The sequence below is a fragment of the Micropterus dolomieu genome, linkage group LG04, assembly GCF_021292245.1.
Source record: "Micropterus dolomieu isolate WLL.071019.BEF.003 ecotype Adirondacks linkage group LG04, ASM2129224v1, whole genome shotgun sequence".
NCBI classification, from domain to species: Eukaryota; Metazoa; Chordata; class Actinopteri; order Centrarchiformes; family Centrarchidae; genus Micropterus; species Micropterus dolomieu.
The window spans coordinates 24917032-24935862 of NC_060153.1; the positions used below are offsets into that span (position 1 = coordinate 24917032).

The 18831-nt window shown below is 40.5% G+C and overlaps 2 protein-coding genes across 6 annotated transcripts; both read right to left on the reverse strand.

The window, feature by feature from the left end:
* Nucleotides 1–278: 278 nt before the first annotated feature.
* Nucleotides 279–11467, reverse strand: LOC123969815 (interleukin enhancer-binding factor 3-like). 4 transcript variants are annotated; one of them, XM_046047514.1, is made up of 20 exons: nucleotides 11367–11467; nucleotides 10741–10884; nucleotides 9905–10016; nucleotides 9229–9422; nucleotides 8977–9145; nucleotides 8678–8837; nucleotides 6036–6130; nucleotides 5420–5515; nucleotides 5156–5267; nucleotides 4972–5069; nucleotides 4784–4892; nucleotides 4556–4696; nucleotides 3727–3917; nucleotides 3174–3293; nucleotides 2874–3005; nucleotides 2221–2382; nucleotides 1856–1982; nucleotides 1692–1730; nucleotides 974–1309; nucleotides 279–873 (listed from the first exon to the last, which is right to left on the reverse strand). In XM_046047514.1, the coding sequence occupies exons 2-20, from the start codon at nucleotides 10851–10853 to the stop codon at nucleotides 764–766; spliced, it is 2616 nt and encodes an 871-aa protein (XP_045903470.1). In that variant the 5' UTR covers nucleotides 10854–10884; nucleotides 11367–11467; the 3' UTR covers nucleotides 279–763. The 4 variants fall into 4 exon arrangements, with proteins under 4 accessions (XP_045903470.1, XP_045903471.1, XP_045903469.1 ...); XM_046047515.1 differs by lacking the exon at nucleotides 11367–11467 and adding an exon at nucleotides 11009–11131 and having other exon boundaries at nucleotides 6036–6127; XM_046047513.1 differs by lacking the exon at nucleotides 11367–11467 and adding an exon at nucleotides 11009–11130.
* A 1613-nt stretch (nucleotides 11468–13080) lies between these two features.
* LOC123969891 (prostaglandin E2 receptor EP1 subtype-like) lies at nucleotides 13081–18547 on the reverse strand. Of its 2 annotated transcripts, XM_046047660.1 has the most exons (4): nucleotides 18292–18547; nucleotides 16254–17164; nucleotides 13918–14116; nucleotides 13081–13797 (listed from the first exon to the last, which is right to left on the reverse strand). In XM_046047660.1, exons 2-4 carry the CDS (start codon nucleotides 17121–17123, stop codon nucleotides 13790–13792), a joined length of 1077 nt encoding a protein of 358 aa, XP_045903616.1. In that variant the 5' UTR covers nucleotides 17124–17164; nucleotides 18292–18547; the 3' UTR covers nucleotides 13081–13789. The 2 variants fall into 2 exon arrangements, with proteins under 2 accessions (XP_045903616.1, XP_045903615.1); XM_046047659.1 differs by having other exon boundaries at nucleotides 13081–14116.
* Nucleotides 18548–18831: the final 284 nt, after the last annotated feature.

An 18831-nucleotide genomic window follows, 5' to 3' on the forward strand; every position in this document is an offset into this window, starting at 1 on the left:
TCATTCAGGTTTGTGAACTTTAGGGCTAAGGTTTAGGTGCATTCAGACCTCATTTTCTCTCAGGGTTCAATGATCTTCATGATCAATCATCTTCAGTAGCGACGTAGCTGTGCATACAGACCGTGCATACTACGAGCATGCTACATTGGCTTCAGGTCAGAGACCATTCAATATCAGAGCTTTATCCATCACAGTAACTGAAAATGTAAATCTATAAAATCTCAAACTTGACAACTTTGTACATGTCTGAGTTAGAAAACTGATGGTGTGAAACATTGTTCCAAAATAAAAGTAATTTATTTTACAAGAAGGGTTAGAGCATTTTATGTGACAGAAACAAATACATCTTCAGTTCAAAACTACAAGCAGCTCTGAATAAAAACAACATACTGATACAGAACCAGTACTCTCGATTAAAAAAAACAAACAAAAAAACACAGCCACCCTAGAAACAGACAGATGACATAATGATGAACCATGTAGGTTTTTACACATGTCAACATGGACATGATGAAGCTTGTTGTAGTTAAAAAGAAAACAGGTAGACATTAATTAAAAGATAAGCCTGCATCTCTCACTGACAAGTGTCCAAGAACTAACAAGTGTGGTGAAAAGAAAACAAAAAACAGCAAAATTCCAGTTTCAGAGAAAACACAAGCACTTTTTTTCCTTTTCAGAAGTGGTATCCCAGGATCAAAATTGAGGGTGGAAAGAGCCAAAAGATAGAGCAGTGAGGTGAGAAAGGCTGTACAAGATGTGATGATTAGTAATTCATGTCACTGTATCCAGAGTATGAACCCTGGTTTTGTTCACCAAAACCCTGGTACATGCCATACCCCTGCTGATTCCCCCAGGACGACTGGTTTCCCCAACCTGAGGAATGAGATCAAACCAGAAGACATTATTTCCTTTATATGATGCAGTTTCTCTTAAAACAGGATGTTGAAACAGGGCATGCCAAGACTTTACTCACCGTAATTATTATACACTTGGCCACCTGTCACCGAGCTAGGGTAAGCTGTGCTGTACATAGAGTACTCTCCTCCCTGTCCCTCATTCTGACCTTGTGTCAGCATCTTCTTCTTCTCATCTCCATACCCATAGCTGTAGGGACTCTCCTGGTCTGCGGGAGGAGGCATTGACTGGTAGCTTTCTCCTTTAGTGGTGCTGGTGTCGGAGCTGGAGACCGGTGGGGAGGAGTAGGTGCTGCTCTCCGGGTAGAAGGTGCCGTAGCCTATGTTGCTGCCTGATCCGGCAGGACCATTGCCTTTGGGTGTGATGCTGGCTGCACTATTACCATACATTTTATCTAAAAGACAAGATCAATATCACTGCTATATAAAATATTTTGTTGCTTACACAGTCTAATTTCCTTCAATGATGAAAAAAAAGATGTGCTTGGTTCAAACTAAAATGAACACATCAATCAAGAGAGTCATTGGAGACGTGGCAGCAGCGTAACTTCAGACATGCATGATGTGCTCAGCATAAATATGTTGACTTTTCTACTTATATTAGGGTGACTAAAGAGGAATCTAGTTGGCATACAGGTAGGTGTATTTGGAATTTTTAACTCCTGTAAAATAAGTAAAGCTTAACAAAACTGTAATTCCTAATTTGTGTTATCCGGTGGCAAAACAAAAACACCACAACAATCTAAAGTCAGTCTGCACTGCAGAGTGCATACTTACGATAGCCTGTGCCAGTGCTGCTCTCATAACTGTAGTTGGCTTTTAAAATAAAAGAAAGAAATTACTATTTAGATGATTTCCTCACCGGTGTATGAAATGGATTTAAAGGATCCTGTATTGTCTTTATAAGATAAGGCCAACACAGTGAGTGTAAAATTCCTTACTCTTGTTATAGCTAGGTCCTGGAGGAAATGGTTTGCCTCGGCCCCTGCCTCGACCTCTGTTGGGACCCCAGCCACGAGACCCGGAGTCTGAAGGAATGCCACGGATAGTGCCGAACCCTGGGATGTGCTGTTGAACAGGAAATAACATGTAAAGAGCAAATGCTTTTAGGCGGAGAGTATTCGTTTGTGGAGATGTGCGTGCAGTGGCTAATGTGTCATGTGAGAGTTGTTCCTTTTTGTCTTAATGTATAACTGCATCTCCAAGTGAGCATGTCTTTTTGAGGGGTGTGACAATGATGAACTGAATCTTTTATTAAACATTAATAAACTTTGTACCAACATGTGTCAAATTCCAGCAGTATTACCATGTCGGTGTAGGTGACCTTCTTCTTTGAAAAATTTCTATTGGCGTTTGACACCCCATTGTCTTCTGGGAACAGCTTCTCCAGAGCAGCGAGGGCAGCGTAGGCCTTTGCCTCCTTCTTATTGGAGCCTCTCCCTTTGAACTTCTGCCCATCAACCTCCACCTGATAGACAGGGCAAAGACAACGCATCAAGGTTTTTGCCCTTTTATAACTGACAGTGTTTATTCTATCTAAGAGTCAGCAAAGTAAGAAGGTTTAACACTTTACACAATGAGGTGAAAATCTTTAGTGGACTCTACACTGGTCTGTTTCTATGGGATAGACATCCCAGTGTTGGCGTTTGTTTACACCTCTAGCAAGTGGTAAGAGGCTAGCAGGTTAGCATGCTAACTACAGTAGATATCTCTGCAAAACAAGACAGACATCTTTGACATAGTATCAGAAAGGTTACTACTTCTTTATTTTTTTGATAGTTTGTTCATTTTGTGATTTTGAAAAACGTTCTGGCCACATCTTAAACATTGCATCTTTAAAGGTTTAAGTGATTTTAGTGTACAGATTTGGTAAGCAAAGGGTGAAAAAACAAAACAACAGACACCTTTTGATTATATTTGATAAGTCTTTTCTTGCATGTGATGCAGCTGCTGACTCACCTCCATGACAAAGCACTTTTCATGGGAGCCCCCTGTCTCTGCAGACAGCTCGTACTTAAGGCTGCGGCGCTTCTCGTTCAGCTCCATCACAGGGTTCTTGCCATTTTTGGTCAAGATAGGACCCTGTCCACTCTGTTCATAGCAAGTGGACAACAAAGGTTGTTAATTACACATGACTATAAACACTTTACAGTCATATATCACTTTTTTTCCCTCACTCTGAGTAAATGTTGAGACTGCTTTCCTGTGTGGGAGGGCTTCTAAATACATCACTCCAGAGGGAGGTACTGAGGCACGTACGTCTTCTGATGTAGTAGAGGACGTGGTAGCAGCTTTTACTGATTCCTGGGTTCCTTCAACCTCAACACTGGACTCTGATTTTGATTCTGAGCCTGTTGGAAGACCGAGATCCTGCAGGACCTGTGAATGACAAAAAAAAACATTAACTAACAGGAAATCGAAAAAGGAACAACTCTTGCTTCAGTCACATTCCCAGAGTGGGTCATAATGGTTGAACATACTGTCAACAATCACAACAAGCAAACGTTTCAGGAATAAGCAAGGTGTTTTGTCATAAAACAAGGTTTAAATAACAATGCACTTGTTATACACACACAGCAGAGCATAGGTAGGTAGACGTTACTGACGAGTTTACTGTTGGTTTATCAAAAACAAACTGTGCCAGGGAGCCAATAAGTAAACTACAACAGTAACTCAGACCAACAAAGAAGTCAAAAATGATTTTGTCAGGGTAGCAGATAAGTGAGCTGCCAAGCAGGCTACTTAGGAGACTAGCTTTTATAATAAAGGAAATTAAAGGCAACTTATACAGATAGAAATACACAAATCTTTCCTTGGTGGCTACATTAAGCTTGGCAGCTCGTTTGGAGGGCCCCGTTGCCTCGTAGGTCTTCCCATTTAAGTCCACGGCCATTGTGAAGACTGGCTCGTGGACCGGGCCAGTTTGAGATGTAAGTCGGTATTCCAGGCCAGGTCTGTACTGGTTCAGACGCATCACAGCATTCATGCTGAAATCATCTGTGACTACGGAGAAAAAGGAGCAGGCAGAAATAGAAATATGAGGAATCAAATTAATGAATTCAATACATTTGGAGATTGACCCAACAAAAATAATTGGGTATTCAGCAGCATTGTCTCATTTCATTACTTGTTCTCCACAAAACCAGTTACCTCCAATAACTAGATTTCTTAAGCAATTACAGAAGATAGTTTTGAATTAACACACCAACTTTCTATTACCATAAGTCATAATATTTCTGATTCAGGTTCATGGAAATTATCTTGCCCAAGGACACTTCCCCATGCAGACTGGAGGAGTCGGGGATCGAACCACCGACATTCTGATTAGTGGGCAGCACGCTCTACATCCTGTTGACACACCTCAGACAATGTACTACTATCAAATATTTGAATGATATGTTTAAAGTAGTATCATGAACGCCTGTAAACAGGAAAGGTGGAAAAAAGTGTCACCGCATGTTACCACTGATCCACATGTTCTGTATGTTTAAAACACTCAGGATATCCACAACACAGCCAAACACTCTACTTCTGTGTCCCAGTATCACCTCCTCATTGCTCTGAGGCATTACTGGAATTAGTGGTTCATGTAGTGGTAAAAATGCTCAGCCTATCCCAAAGCCTCTGATAGTCATACTAACATGATTTCCTCTGAAAGCGCTTCTGGAACTTTAGAGACTTCCTCTGTTTGCTGTTGAGATGGGGTGCCTCCTCTCCTTTCTCCACCTCTGTGTAAGGTCTCTTGGCTGGCAGGCTGAAGTGTTGAGCAGGTGGTATCTGGGCTGTATAAACCAACAGAAACATGTCTGAGAATAAATCCTTTTTATGAAATGTAGAGACGGGGGGAAAGGACACAGATCATTAGGTACCTTTGCCATCTTTGCTACTGGTTCCCAGTGATTTCCGTGGCCTTATAGGTTTGAAGTCCATCCCCAACACTTTGTGCATCTGTCCAAATGCACAAAGCCTCAAGGCAAACTAAGAAAAAAAAATGTTAGGTATTTTCAGGGTTAAAAAAATACCAGTGTGTTAGCATGTATTAGCAGCCTCATCTTACCTGAGCACTCTGCGTGATGTCTTCCCGCTGCTGCGGAGTCAGATTTGCAGTGGCGTCGACAGTTTCCTTCTCACATGGATCCTTCATTCCAGGGCCATCTTTGTTAGAGAGTTATTGTATTAATGTTAAAGCCAGTGTGTAAACATCCATGCTGGTTTCACAACTCAATAAAAAAAGAATTCACCTTCTAAGAGAATTCCAGATGCAACACACTCCAGCACCCTGCGGAATGACTCGCCCGCTCCCATCGGTCTCTCCGATGTACCAATAGCCTTCTCTACCAGCAGCTCAAGAGGCTACATGGAGATGGGAGCACAGAGTTTGGACATTGCTGCTATAGATGCTGCTCCATTAAAAAAAAAAAATCATGGTTTTGAACACAGAGCTAAATAAAAGCTGTCAAAAATTAGTTTTCTACACAACAAACATGTTCAAACTGTTTCCTCACCCATCCTGAGAGTGGCGTCCAGGTAGGAACACGGTTACACAAGTCTCTCATGATCCGGATCACGACGACGGCTGAACTCAGGTCGTTGACTTTGGCCTGGAGACACAAACAAAAGCCACGTCAGTCAGAAGAGATGCCGCCTCCGACGTCACCTCAACCCTGTGGTCTCTTATAGGTTCCACAATATGACCCCAAAAACAAAGCACGGAACAACCGAGTCATCTCCAGATCAACAACTTTCAAGACTAATACACATTATCACACACTTTTGTCAACGTGCTGTTTGTTGTGGTCAATAGAAAACAGTAGTGGAGTTCACACTGACAGTCAGACAGAGGACATCATTTGATAAATCAAATTATATGCTGGTGTCAATACCGATGATTTATCCAAATCTGTAATTGGTATGGACCAGCACATCACTTTTCATTAGTTAGTAAGTAAAACTTCTAAAACTTCCGACACACTTGCCCCTTTCATAGGTTAATGGACAACATCAACAACTGAGAGCACAGTTAAAAAGTGTTACTGTGTCTAAATGGAGAGAAAATAATAAAGAGAGACCATTCAAAGTAACAGTTCAACCTTATGTACAAATAAGGACGTGGATGCAAACCTGGAACCACTTGGCGTGGCGGAGAGACGCCAATGCAGATAGGCATTTCTGCCTGTCCAGAACGTCCGGCGGATCGTTGACTGTTCGCGTTTCTATTGACGAGGTGGGGTAAGAAGAGAAGGTACAGTTTGACCAAGGGGGTCGGCTCTGTCTTGCAGCTCAGGGAGTAGCAGCTTTCCCCAAACCACCAGCAGCAGGGAAAGGGGGTCCCAAGTACCTAATGTGTAAATCTTTGGTCTCAACAAGCATAATGGTCACCTGTAACAGATCCCAGCTAACTTTCCACAGTGTGTGAAAGTAAAGACTTTCATAGAAACAAAGTAGAATTTACTGCATAGAATGTTGTTAATGTATGCAGTGTGAAAACTACCATAAATGCCCCCTTCCCTCAGCCCCTCGGCTTGGGTTTGCTGCTTTCCCCCCCTCCTGAGACAGTGTGTCCAGTTGGTCAAAGGTCCAGCGATCCTAAAAACTTGACAAACTAAAAGGCAATCAGTTGTAAATCACAAGCATTTAGAGAATTTTCACGTCTGCCCCACACTGCAGCAAAACTGATGGACTCCCTGATCCAAACGTGGCTTGAACAGGCCTTATGAAAGATCGAAAACACAAAAAGGGCCATACCAGCGTTGTGCAGGTTTTAGCTCATTTTCCACACTATCCCCAGCAGGTTTAAGGCTTCGGCGTGTTGTTTTCCATTCTGTGCCACAATGAATGGTTACATGACTAATAGGACAGATTGAAAACTGAAAAACAGATAAAGGGCTGCACAATAATAGCCAAAACCACAATAATAATAATAAAATAATATTTAACTGAAATTATAACTATCGGCAATATGCGTCCTTATTAAAAATGTTCAAAGCTTTAAATAAAAGTAAGTCTTCACATGAAACCTGCGATTTCTTAAAGCTTAAACATATATCAGTAAATATAATTATATTAATTAATACTAAATTTGAAAAAGTAATACTATATATAATAACATTTATTATTAAGAAGAGCTGCAACGATTAGTCGATTATTTGAAAGAAAGAAAATTGACAACTATTTTGACAATCGATTAATCGTTTAAGCACAAATGTGAAATATTTACTGGTTTCAGAGCATTTTTCACAATTTCTTGACATTTTATAGTCTTAAAGATTAGTCGATTAATCATGAAAATAGTTGTCAGATTAGTCGATAATGAAACTACTCATTAGTAGCAGCCCTATCAATAAGATGCAGATACAGTTTCCTAAATCATGGATGTCCCATTGCAGGTTTTTATTGGCCTTTATCTCGATCAGAGTCCTTTATTACTGGGTATCTCTGATACCGATACAGAGTCCGATACATATTTATTTAAAATGTTAATTCAATATGTATCTCACACATTGGGGCAGAAGCTTGTTGACAGGGAATACTCACAGGGCTACTCCCCATTGCACACAAAGTTATAAAGGAGGGAATATAAAGCTCTCTGAGCTAACGGGACAACGAGTTCAGTTTATTCAAAAGACGTCTTTGTACCATCCACTCTTGTCTTGTAACTGTCTGTAAACCACACACTGTTTCCCACACATTGATTTATTTGTGGCGGCCCACCACATTATCAATGCTGATCGCCAAATAATGATTATGGATTTATTTTTTTTACTATTTAAAATAGGTAAAATCGTATTTGATTACAGAGCTGCGCACAGCGCATATATTAGCTCAGCACCTCCTCTCGCTCTCTCCCTCTCTCTCGCAGACACATTGACAACGTCCCATGTATGAATTGAATGGTTAGTATCATGAACACTGCTGCACAAATCTGTTCAACACAATGCTGTCAATGTTGGAGACCCACCTTCAAAAACGTTATTAGCAAGTAGCCTAGCTAATAAAGACAGCTACATCATTTTAACTTAGCAGCTCCAGTGTGCAGTGTCGTAAATGGACTAAAACTGCACAGAGGCCGGTATGGTTCTATATGTGGGGCATCAGCAAACTCCCCGTGACCTTTAAATGAACTCACTGAAACTTTAGACTCCCGTGTAAATACAGCTCATGCTGATAAACACAGAAGCTTGACAAACACTTGACAACACATTCATCAATAAACAAACTAACGATAATTTTGTTGTTTCCTGTCTGTTTTAATTCAAATTCTCCCAAGAGAAGCCACAGAAATATGCCCATTGCTGATCAGTTTTGCTGCAGCTGGTGCCAAATGTACATGTTCAGCATCAAGTACATGCAATGCGCGCTTTAACTTGTTATTCTTAGAAAGCCTTCACTTAAAACATGAAAACCATTCAACAAGAATAAAAAGTTGTTTCTATGACTGGCATTGTTATCAACCACATGTGCATAATGTATCAGCGAACACAGAGGAAATGTAGTGCCAGCAAACGCCAGTTTGTCACAAGACGACGATAGGACTCCTGAGCGAGTGAAGAGCCAACAGTCATTGGTTGTTCACTGGCATCGGTCTGAGACAGTCACTGTACAAGCTCCACTGACGTTTACTGAGATGAAGATGGACAACGTGTGGCGTTTCAAATTGTCAGAGTTGCAGATCAGCGGAGCAGTACAGTGTCTGCATACTGAAAACACACAGATCAGGCCTGTGGTAGCTGATGTCTAGTTGGAGGCAGAGCCAGCATACGTACCTTCTTCTTCTTCTTCTTCTGTTTTACTCTCTTGCTCTGTTCTGATAAGCGGTGATGTCAGGTGGATAGTGAGAGTCAGGATCGACTCCTTGCTGCTTGTCACAACAACTGCTGCATTCTCTGGACACTGGTTTACTGTGTATGTCCCCACTGAACTCGCCTATTTAAAAAGAGGAACAAAACATTAGGAAGGTAAAAAGGGACTTTTCATATGTAAGCAACAAAGATAACCTCATTCTCAATCTGTGAAATGTTTTTACGGGGAATTACACAAAGCATCTGAAGGGACTCAGTTCTACCTCTAACTGTGCAGATAACTTTTCAGCCACTTGTTTAAGCAGAGTAACAGTAGGCTTGTTGGAGCAAAGCAGCACCAGCTCCAGGTCCTTGTCTCCCTTCAGCAGGAGTCCCTTGGACACCAGGCCGACCCTCATAACCCCACGCAGGACACGCTCTTGTGAATCCACACTTGCATTGCAAAGAGGAAAAACAGAGTTAATGACTCAAAAGCCACTTGATATACTTCTTAATCATTAGGACGCCTTGCTTACTTCCGAGCCTCTGTATTTTCTTTGTCATCTTTTGGAGCATCTATCTGGTCAGACACAGTCTTAAGGGCACACTCCACGTGGGAGACGATAGTCTGCACCGCCTCCAGCTCCTCTGGTGTGGGATACACTTCAGAGTGTTTGGCCATCACGTGGCGATCATACGGCCCTGTATGCACGCGGGGGGCTGCAGCTTCCTTAATTGGGAAATCACAGAAGCTAAGGTTTATGTTGGAGAACAGAACAACATAGTGTCGATGAGACTAAATGTATCTTTAGTTTATACAGTAATCATATGTTCATATAATAAAAAGTTATTAAAGACTATATAAAACAGCTCTTGTATTCCTTCTCCAGTACTACATTGATGCATTCCAGTGATCTCATTCAATAAGTAAAGTAAAAATACAACCGGGAAGTACAATATTAATTGTAATAGTTTGGAAGTGCCAAAAAAGCACTTGGAAAAAGAGACATCCACATGCACCACATACAGCTTTCGTGCAAGAGGAAGAACAATCTTTTTGAAGTACAAGAGAAACAAAATGGTGATGGAAAACATTAGATGTTCAGCGTTCATGTGGACAATTGTAGAAGCGCGTTAAAGGATTCAAAATTAAACAAAATATATATGGATCACAAAGTGTTTGGGGGACGATTTAGCAGGTGAAACAAGAACCTCATGATGCTGTTCGTCCTCAATCTCCTCGATCGCAGCGATGTAGTCGTGGTATTGTCTCAGCTCTTCCTCATAGCACAGGCAGTCGTACCAGTAACGCAGATCCTCATATCTGGAAGGAGGAAATGACAAAATGAGGACTGCTCTGAAGACAAGCAGAGTTCAAGCCAAAAGCAGGTGCTACAACAAAGACATAAGTGTGAAACAGAGCGCCGAGTGACACGACAAGCAACGTTTTTTAATGACACTTTGAACAGTTAGCAAGACCCTATATGGCTTGATCTGCCCAGTGAGTGTATCATCACATACATTTAATTCAATGGACTGGGACTGGTCAATAAAAGTGATTTCAGAATTTACTGATCAGCTCACTGGTAAACTTGAGTATTAGCTGATCTATCACAACTGTGAGATACATTCAAAATGTCTATTTTGTCAGGCTTAGTCATTCATATTGATTTTTGATTTTTCTGTGCGTTTTATTTTGTATCATTGAACTTTAAAAAAAATAATTTAACAGTTATGCTCCTGTACATGTGCATGTATTTGAATGCTCATTTCGAAATGTGCTATACAAAATCAGTTGCTTTGCCTTTATGTGTGATTTCTCTGACTGCTTAGTTCAGTGGTTCTCAAACTTTTTCATGTCAGGGACTCCTAAACTGTCCCAAATTAGACCACGGACCCCCCAACTGATAGGATTGTTGCTTTTAGATATCTTATTACAGAAAGTGTATAAAACCACGACCTAAATGGTCACCCCTGAAGACCCCTTAAGGACCCCACTTTGAGAACCAATGGTTTAGTTGACTATACACTACATGCTGTGTGTGTACCTGTCAAAATCATGTGGGAGGAGCCGGTGGCCCTGTTGTATCAGGCTGTCCCAGTACAGCAGCTCCTCATAGGCCTGGTGCTCATCCCACATTGGCGCTGCAGCGGCCGCCATGCTGTCACGACTTCCAGACCGAAGCTACTGCCTGTTTCAGAAGGAAAATAAACAGTGTTACTCAGCGCACAGTTGGCAGATAACTGGCAGTATAAGACCAATCAAATCAAATGTAATGAATACGATTAGGTTGTCCCCATGCATGTTCTGCTGACCGCTGTTGTTAGCTCTCGTTACGCAGGAAACTTGCTCAGCAGGCTAAGCTCCAAATAAGCAAAGTGTACATTAGTAATTAAGATCTGTGCAAACTAAACACTCATGATCTAATACAGCTGTCCAACGATCACGTCGTCCACCGTCCCATCCTATGTTGAACGAAGGTACTGCGATAAGCCATGACACAGCTAAGTTAGCTAATGTTTGTAGCATTGACCGCCCACTTCATATTAGCGAGCTAATGTTAGCTAACGCTCTCCAGCATGCCAGGGACATTTTTTTTATTTGCCAATTTGCCATTAGAGGTGCCGATTTCGCACAATGTCTTGTGTCTACGTTTCGGCATTTAGGGCTTACCTTTTATCACCGAGCAGATAAACAGGTGTGGACCTTTGCGCGGTAACGTTAGCTACCTTTTTTTGTTGCTGTCAACCAGCAAATGGTCCCCTGGAGATGACGTCACTACGACCTTTAAAAACCAACAGAAGCTGGATTTTTTGCTGTTTGTAAAATTATAGTAAAAACATAGTGAATTAGGCTAACCGTCAGTGCACTGCAGTGGTGGAATAAGTATTCAGATCCTTTCCTTCAGGAAAAGTACTAATACCACACTTTAAAAAAAAAACTGGACCCTGTGACTGTTATAGTATTATATATTATATAACATGAGATTATTATTACTCATGCATTAATGCAAAAGCAGGTTTTACTATTGTTGGTTGATGTGGAGCACATTTTTTAACTATTTACTATTGGACTGCAATTAATAATAATCATAATGGATTAATCTGCTCGTGTTTCTTCCTTAATCAACTGATTGTTTGTTAAAATAATAATAATAATGGGGAAAAAATGCCCTCACAAATACCCAGAGCCCAAAATGACACCTTCACAATGCCTGTTTTGTCTATCCAGCAGTCCAAACATAAAAATTATAATAAAGAAATTAAAATTAGTAAAATTATTAAAGGGAAAAGCAGCAAATCTTTGTATTTGTGAAGCTGGAACCATGAAATGTTTTTGAACGAATAATTATTTTCTGTCATTTGACTTACCGTTTCAGCTGTCCTTGTATAAACTGTTGGGTAGTTTAATTTATAACAAAATATCATATTTTATAATCTCTTTGTATGTTTTGTATGCAAAAATCTTTGTAAAGTCAATTTGTAAAGTAACTAGTTACTAAAGCGGTCAAATAATTCTAGTGCAGTGAAAAGTGCAATATTTCCCTCTGAATTAGAGTGGAGTAGAAGTAGAAAGTGGCATGAAAAGAAAAGACTCAAGCTGTGTCCAACTAGTTGCAATTGGTATGTCTGTGAGAAGGAAAAAATGTTACAGCTGTTGATAACATGAATGTGGCTGGAAAGAGATGATGCAGGGGAGGAAACAGATAAAATAGGAAGCTGATAATAATAGAATGGTATTTCACTGAAGCTGCACCTCATGTAAAGTTTACTCACATCAGATCCAGACTACCGTCCTAGACACTTGAAATGGCAACTGAGTCAAACCTGACAACAGTCTTGATATAATATGTTATTATCTGCATGACCTTTGTGAGATAATCCTTTTCGATTTGTCATTTTTGTCAGCTATGGAAACTGAAGTCTAGAATGACCCTGCAGGAAATCCCTGCTGAAGATCACACTGTCCTCAGGGTAAATTCTGAACAACATAGTCATGCACAACCCTACAGCACAGATTTTTAACATTAATACTCAGGAAAGCAGACTGCTCTGTGAGAATACTGAAGTATTCAAAACTATCTGATGAATTTAATACTGGCAGTGTTCATTGGAGTCCAAAATACTTAAAGTGCAGTTTAGCTCCCGGAATAATTACATACACTATATAATATATATTTAACAGTTTGCTACACCACTGCAGACAGTGTAGCATATTTATTAACCACACAAATAAACCCATTCACAAGTTAGTGTTAGGACAGTAATGGAAAACACAATTAGTCAATCAAATACATAATAATAATAAATGCAAACATTCAGAGTAAGGTCACATTGCATTGTTTTATTTACATTCAATTTAAAGTTCTTTACATATCCTCAGTAAATTGAGGTTACAATTCAAGTATTAACGTATAAAATCTTACATTATTTCACTTAAAGCACTGTATAAACACATGGAAAACATTTACACTTAAACATACCTACAATCCACAGTATCTGAATATTAACAGTCCTTTATGAAATACATTCAGCAGAATTATGAACATTACAAAAACACTCTGAATACTTCTGGTTTTACTCTGGAGCTCCCTCCGGTTATACCGACACAACTCAATTCTTTCACATTTTCCTAATGTAAGAGAAAGTTAATGCGCAAATAATTTTTTTTACTTTCATTGCTGGTGCAAATGAGGATGGGAACTGCAGACTATAAAGTATCTCAGAACAGAGAATGGTTAGTACTGCGTTCATATGCTGTGGTCATGATTTTTCAAATGAGAATGTAATGATAACAAGGAATGTTCACTTATCATAAGTAAACAATAGAAAGTTTATAATATTTTGTGCAAAATAATAGCATTAGCTAGCTTCCATTTGTAAGGTCAGACAATGAAGTCACTGGTAAACTCTAAACTTGAAACTGAGATATTTTGATTGAATCCTTTAAACATTCCTAAAGTGGACCAGCCGACAAATGTCAAACTGCATATCTAATCTGATCGGATCCACCATCACAGCCACAAAGTTCCTTCCACATGCTTCTCTTTGGGTCTCTCCTTCTAAACGTCTTTGTACCCCGAGTTCTTCATGTGTTCAATGACCTGGTGACAAAGTACATCCACAAAGTACTATATAAGCCTTTCTCCCAGCTTAAACTTGGTTGACTTCATTCTTCTCTGAGCTGGGAAAAGACGTGGGCTCCCAGCGGCCTGTTATATTACCCCTAAGGCCTGCCTGGCACTTAGCGATGAGGTAGATCTTGCGGAGGACGGTGCGGCGCAGCAGGATGTAAACCCAGGGGTCAAGGATCTGGTTCCATGTGGCCAGCCTCACACCCATCACCATCAGGGTTTTATAGTGGGACAAGTCCTCTCCAACAGAGCCGGTATAGGAGCGGATCACCGACATCAGGCCAAAGATCTGCAGGCATGAAACATGACTTTGCATTTATTACATGATGGAAGAGAAAAAACACTGCAAGCTTTGCAGCAAAAACACCAAACTACTTCTTAAAGTGATCCTGTTTATTTGATAAAAAACACGACAAATTGATATCTGAATAAGCACTCTTATTTTGGTATTCTTGGTGACATGGATACAGCATTAATGTTTTTATATTATCAGATTCAATATTGTTGTTGCATCCATATCGGCAAGGACTGATCCTGATTTTTGTAAGAGTAACAGCACAGATGCAGGTCTGAAACATAAGCTAGGATAAAGTAATTTAGTGTTTTGTTAATAATCCGTCCCCTTGCTTGTTAAAACACAAGACAGTTTTAACGGTAAATAACAAATGTGTATTACATGAATTCTCTGAACTAATGAGATAGCTGCAGAGAGACAATGAGTGAATGCACCAAGAAGTGTTGATGTATGGAGTATCATATTCATGTGCCTAGAAGGTGATCTAATATGAGATGGATCAGGTTTTTTAGAATTGATCCAGTCGTTGACGCTAGAACTGATACTCAGAAGAGGACTGTGTGGTGGTATTAATACTGTAGTTATTGATCTGCCCAATGATATTTGAGGGAGCATGCAGCAGAATCAGCCATCTGTGACCCTCTCCTCCTGGTGATTGTACACTGGAGATCCAAGTCTGATCTAAATTGTTTTCTCTCCTTTGTTTTGTCTTAAGAACAGGGCTTTCCAGGATAATCTTTCTATGTCCCTTACATTATTCTTTTATCTGTAAAACAGGTGTAAAAAAAAATAGTTGTGGCAGGTGAAACATTTTTGCTTCTTATCAGTGTTTGAAGTGGAAAAGAATAGGTGCCAATACCACAAGAGGAAACTAGTAAATATTATAACATTAATGACTTTGCGCACTAACCACTTAATTTCCTGCATTCTCAACACATTTTCTGCACCAATTTATGGAGGAAATGTCTTTATTTATATGAAGGGAAACAAAATTTAGGTGACAGGTGACAATTCAAAATATTAAAATATAATGGAATATAATTCAGTAATCAGCTTTTGGACAATGCACATTTATTTCCTCTATATTTCATTTGCATTGCATGTTTCCCTATTGTGCATTGTTTCATTTGTTATTCAACATGTCTTGTTGCTGTTTTTCAGAACATTTTTAACAAAAACTTCAAAAAAGTGATGGAGACATTCTGATTCTGACCTGTCCGAAGCGTCCCCAGTGTAAATGACCGATCTGTCAATATTTTAAATGTCCCGCCCCATCCAGGCTGTGATTTATCGGTTACGACAAGTGACATTGACGAGCTACATTCAGCACACGGCTGCTTCAAAAGCACCAGAGCTTCTCTTCTCCCTCATCTCTCTCCGCCAACAGAGATTAGCAGGCAGGTGAGAACGGGAACAGGTGAGCGCCACGTAGCGCCCACAGAACCTGATATGGAGAGGGCAGAGGAGAGTACCGGCAGCTTGGGAGAAGTCCCGGTATGCAAGAAAATGTCCCGGTACACCAAAGAGTAAAATGTCTAGGTTCCAGTACTGCGTACCAGTGCATTTCGGCCCACTGTTTGTTATAATAATTATTTTGGCCATAAGAAGCACTGCTGCCCCGAAATAGGACTAAAAGCATTCATTTTTTCTTCCAGTTGAAGCACTGATTAAAATACATTTCTAGCCAACGTTCATCAATCATGAATGCTTTTAGATTTATTAAGAACGCGGGGTAGTGGTGCACTTCATCCTCACATGATCCTGACAAAAATCATTTTTCACCTGCTAAAACATTTTTTTCTCAACCTGTTTTACAGATTAAACATTTTTTTTCTTTAAAAAACTTTTTTTCACCTGTCCTGAAGTCATAAACACAAGAGAGAAAACTATTATTGCTTGACTTTTGCTTTTGCAAATATATATATATATATATATATATATATATATAATACAAGTATACAAGCGTCAACATTATTATTATTAGTCCTGCTGTCACCAAAACTATATGCCACAATAAGAAAGGTGTAGTTTGAGGGAGTGAGCGAGCTGTCAATCAAGCACAGCCTGTACACACATATCCCATAATGGACTGACTGCATGCTTCCCTCTCATTGTAATTCCTCATACTCACCAGCAGAGGGCTCCAGCAGATACATGAGGTGACCATGATGCCAACCAGCTGCACCACCATCTCTATGTCATGGGACTTGGCTGAGTGATGGGAGCCGGGCTGCCTCCTAAGCCGAGCAAGCACCAGCGTCAGTCCACTGATGGTGTTACACACCAGCGCCACAGCTAGCGAGGTCAGACCTAGTCCGGAGAACAGCACCACAAACGCCACATCCACCTCCTCAGTGTCACTGAGCACTTTGATGAAGCACCAGGTCCCTGGGTCCTGATAGGTGTAAGAGCCCAGCTGAAAGCACGGCAGCATGGCCACACACAGAGCTGCCAGCCAGATGACAGTCAGGCAGATCTTTGTGCGGGTTTTGGTGACCAGGGAAGAGTGCAGCAGTGGCTTAGTGACACCCAGGCAGCGCTCAGCAGCCATAGCACAGCCCATGAAGAGTGGGCACAGGCCAAAAAACACCATGCTGCCACCCAGGAACTGACACATCCTATCACCAGAGTCGAAGTCTTCGGGATGCACACCTCCAGAGAGGTAAAGTCGGAGAACCAGAGCACCAGGGATCACATGGCCAATAAAATCTGTCACTACCAGTGAAGAGGCAAACAGAAGGAATGTGGCTTTCGTGCGCCGGCGCTGGATGGAGTAGGCATTGGCTAGGATGAAGAGCGCCACAATGTTGGAGATGATGCCCAGGGTCATGGACAGGATCACAACAATGACGCCGCTGGTGGTTGGCTCCACCAAGGTGAGATTCCCCTGCTGCAACAGCCCTTCAACAGCCACCATAGCCTCCACCTTCCCTCCGCTGTCATTAGAGAAATGAGGGAAGAGCGGGGAGGCTGAGGAGTTGAAGTGGCTCAAAGCTAACATCACTGAACCCTGAAGGTCATAAGGTCCATAGTTAAGGAAGGCTGCAAAAGAAAGATTTGTAGAAGAAATGTGTATAAAGCAGATGAGCTGAGGATTAATGCAAGAAAAATACTGTTGATCTGATGAAAAGAATGATTAAAAAACTAGTTACACAAAATTCACTAAATAACTGAAGCATAATGAATGCAAATGTCTCCATACAGGACACAAGGGATCTAAATGAATATCATCAAAACACCAAATGAAGGAATATCTTTTGAAAGAATGGCGTTCAATCCCTCCACACACCTGGAGAATCTATGACAAGGAGCATTGAAGCTGTTCTTGCAGCTCGTGGCGGCCCAACACCATACTAAGAAACTTTAAGTTGTCTTTTCATTTAACTTGTAGTCCATGTGTGTAATTTCATCCGACCTTTTAAGATTTTGGAATGTCTAACAGCCTAACTAAAAGAGTTAAACAGGTACTCCTGCAAATTATTCTTAGATGACTACAGAGCTGACAAGTTTACATGATGGAGAGTGGACTCAGCTGATTTAGTTCAGCTGGAGGTCAAACAGAGGTCATGGATCAGTCCTCCCAGCCATACACTAACAAAAATCAATATGATACTAGGACTGAGCAATATGGTGCATTGTTTAGCATCTGTTATCACCATAAACATATATATTTTTAGATTTAAATTTTTACGTAAAGCATCCCTATACATGCTTTTAGTGTCTAAACTGACCTTGCAAGGCAATTACTGGGGTTTCTCCCAGAATGCCTTAAGATTATTGTTTTTTGTTGAAAATATCAATTGCTGACAAAGTTATTATGAGATGTAAACCAACTAAAGAAAACCTAACAACTAATTCGCTGTGCCTAAACAGATAAGTTATATATGTAGATGTCATAATCAGGTTGTTTAGTTATCCTTATTTTTTTTATTTTTTGACTTTCTGTATCACCATGCCTCACTGCTGAATGTTGTGCAGCTTTACAGTGTGTTAGAAAGTATGAACAGGAAAAATTATGATCACAGTAGTAAAACAATATAAATGTAATCATTGCCACATATTTGAACAAAGATGCAATCCGTCATATTTTACATTTAGGCTGTCTCTTGTTCCCTTAGGGTGAAAAGTGTACTTTTGAATTATTAAATTTGAGATGAAGAAATCCTCACCATTACATAGTTCAGATGTCCCTCAGTGCAGCTGAACAACTTAGAAGATATAGTTTTCCTTCTCAAACAGATATCCAGAGGTGCGCAAAAGACGCGGGCTATTAAAGAAGTTCAGCAAAGTCGAAGATGGAAACATTCATTTTTCTGAAGATCAGAAATCAGGTTTCCTTTTGATAAAGTCCGAAGCATCGATGTCCTTTGCGGAGTATTTCCCATGGCTGAGTCGGTCTAGTTGTTTGTCGGTGGCTTGAAGATTGTGCAGGATCTCCACTGACACCCAAATACCGAGTCACGGTTTTATAGCTCGTGTTTCTGCCTTCAGTCTCTGTGGGCGTCTCTGCTGCTGTGCGCCCCCGGGCTCAAGTTCACCTCTCGTACCTCTGTCTGTCGCTTGTCTCTGTTTACGTTAAAGGTACGGCCAGTAAGCGCACTTTCATGCTGTTAATCACTTTGTGTGTGTCACCTACATTTCTTAGAAATGATCTCAGCTGTCCTTTTTTGTCTTTACATTGCTGCAGTTATTACTCTAACAACATGTTT

Excerpts from the sequence above, each read along its gene's own strand:
- LOC123969815 (XM_046047514.1), bottom strand. The coding sequence starts at position 10,853 with ATGGCGGCCGCTGCAGCGCCAATGTGGGATGAGCACCAGGCCTATGAG. Across the intron at positions 8,838-8,976 it reads AGTTATCTGCACAGTTAGAG|GCGAGTTCAGTGGGGACATA; the intron begins GTAGAACTGAGT and ends CTTTTTAAATAG. Across the intron at positions 1,983-2,220 it reads AGGTCACCTACACCGACATG|CACATCCCAGGGTTCGGCAC; the intron begins GTAATACTGCTG and ends CCTGTTCAACAG.
- LOC123969891 (XM_046047659.1), bottom strand. The coding sequence starts at position 17,123 with ATGTTAGCTTTGAGCCACTTCAACTCCTCAGCCTCCCCGCTCTTCCCT. Across the intron at positions 14,117-16,253 it reads TCTGCTGGAGCCCTCTGCTG|ATCTTTGGCCTGATGTCGGT; the intron begins GTGAGTATGAGG and ends TCATGCCTGCAG.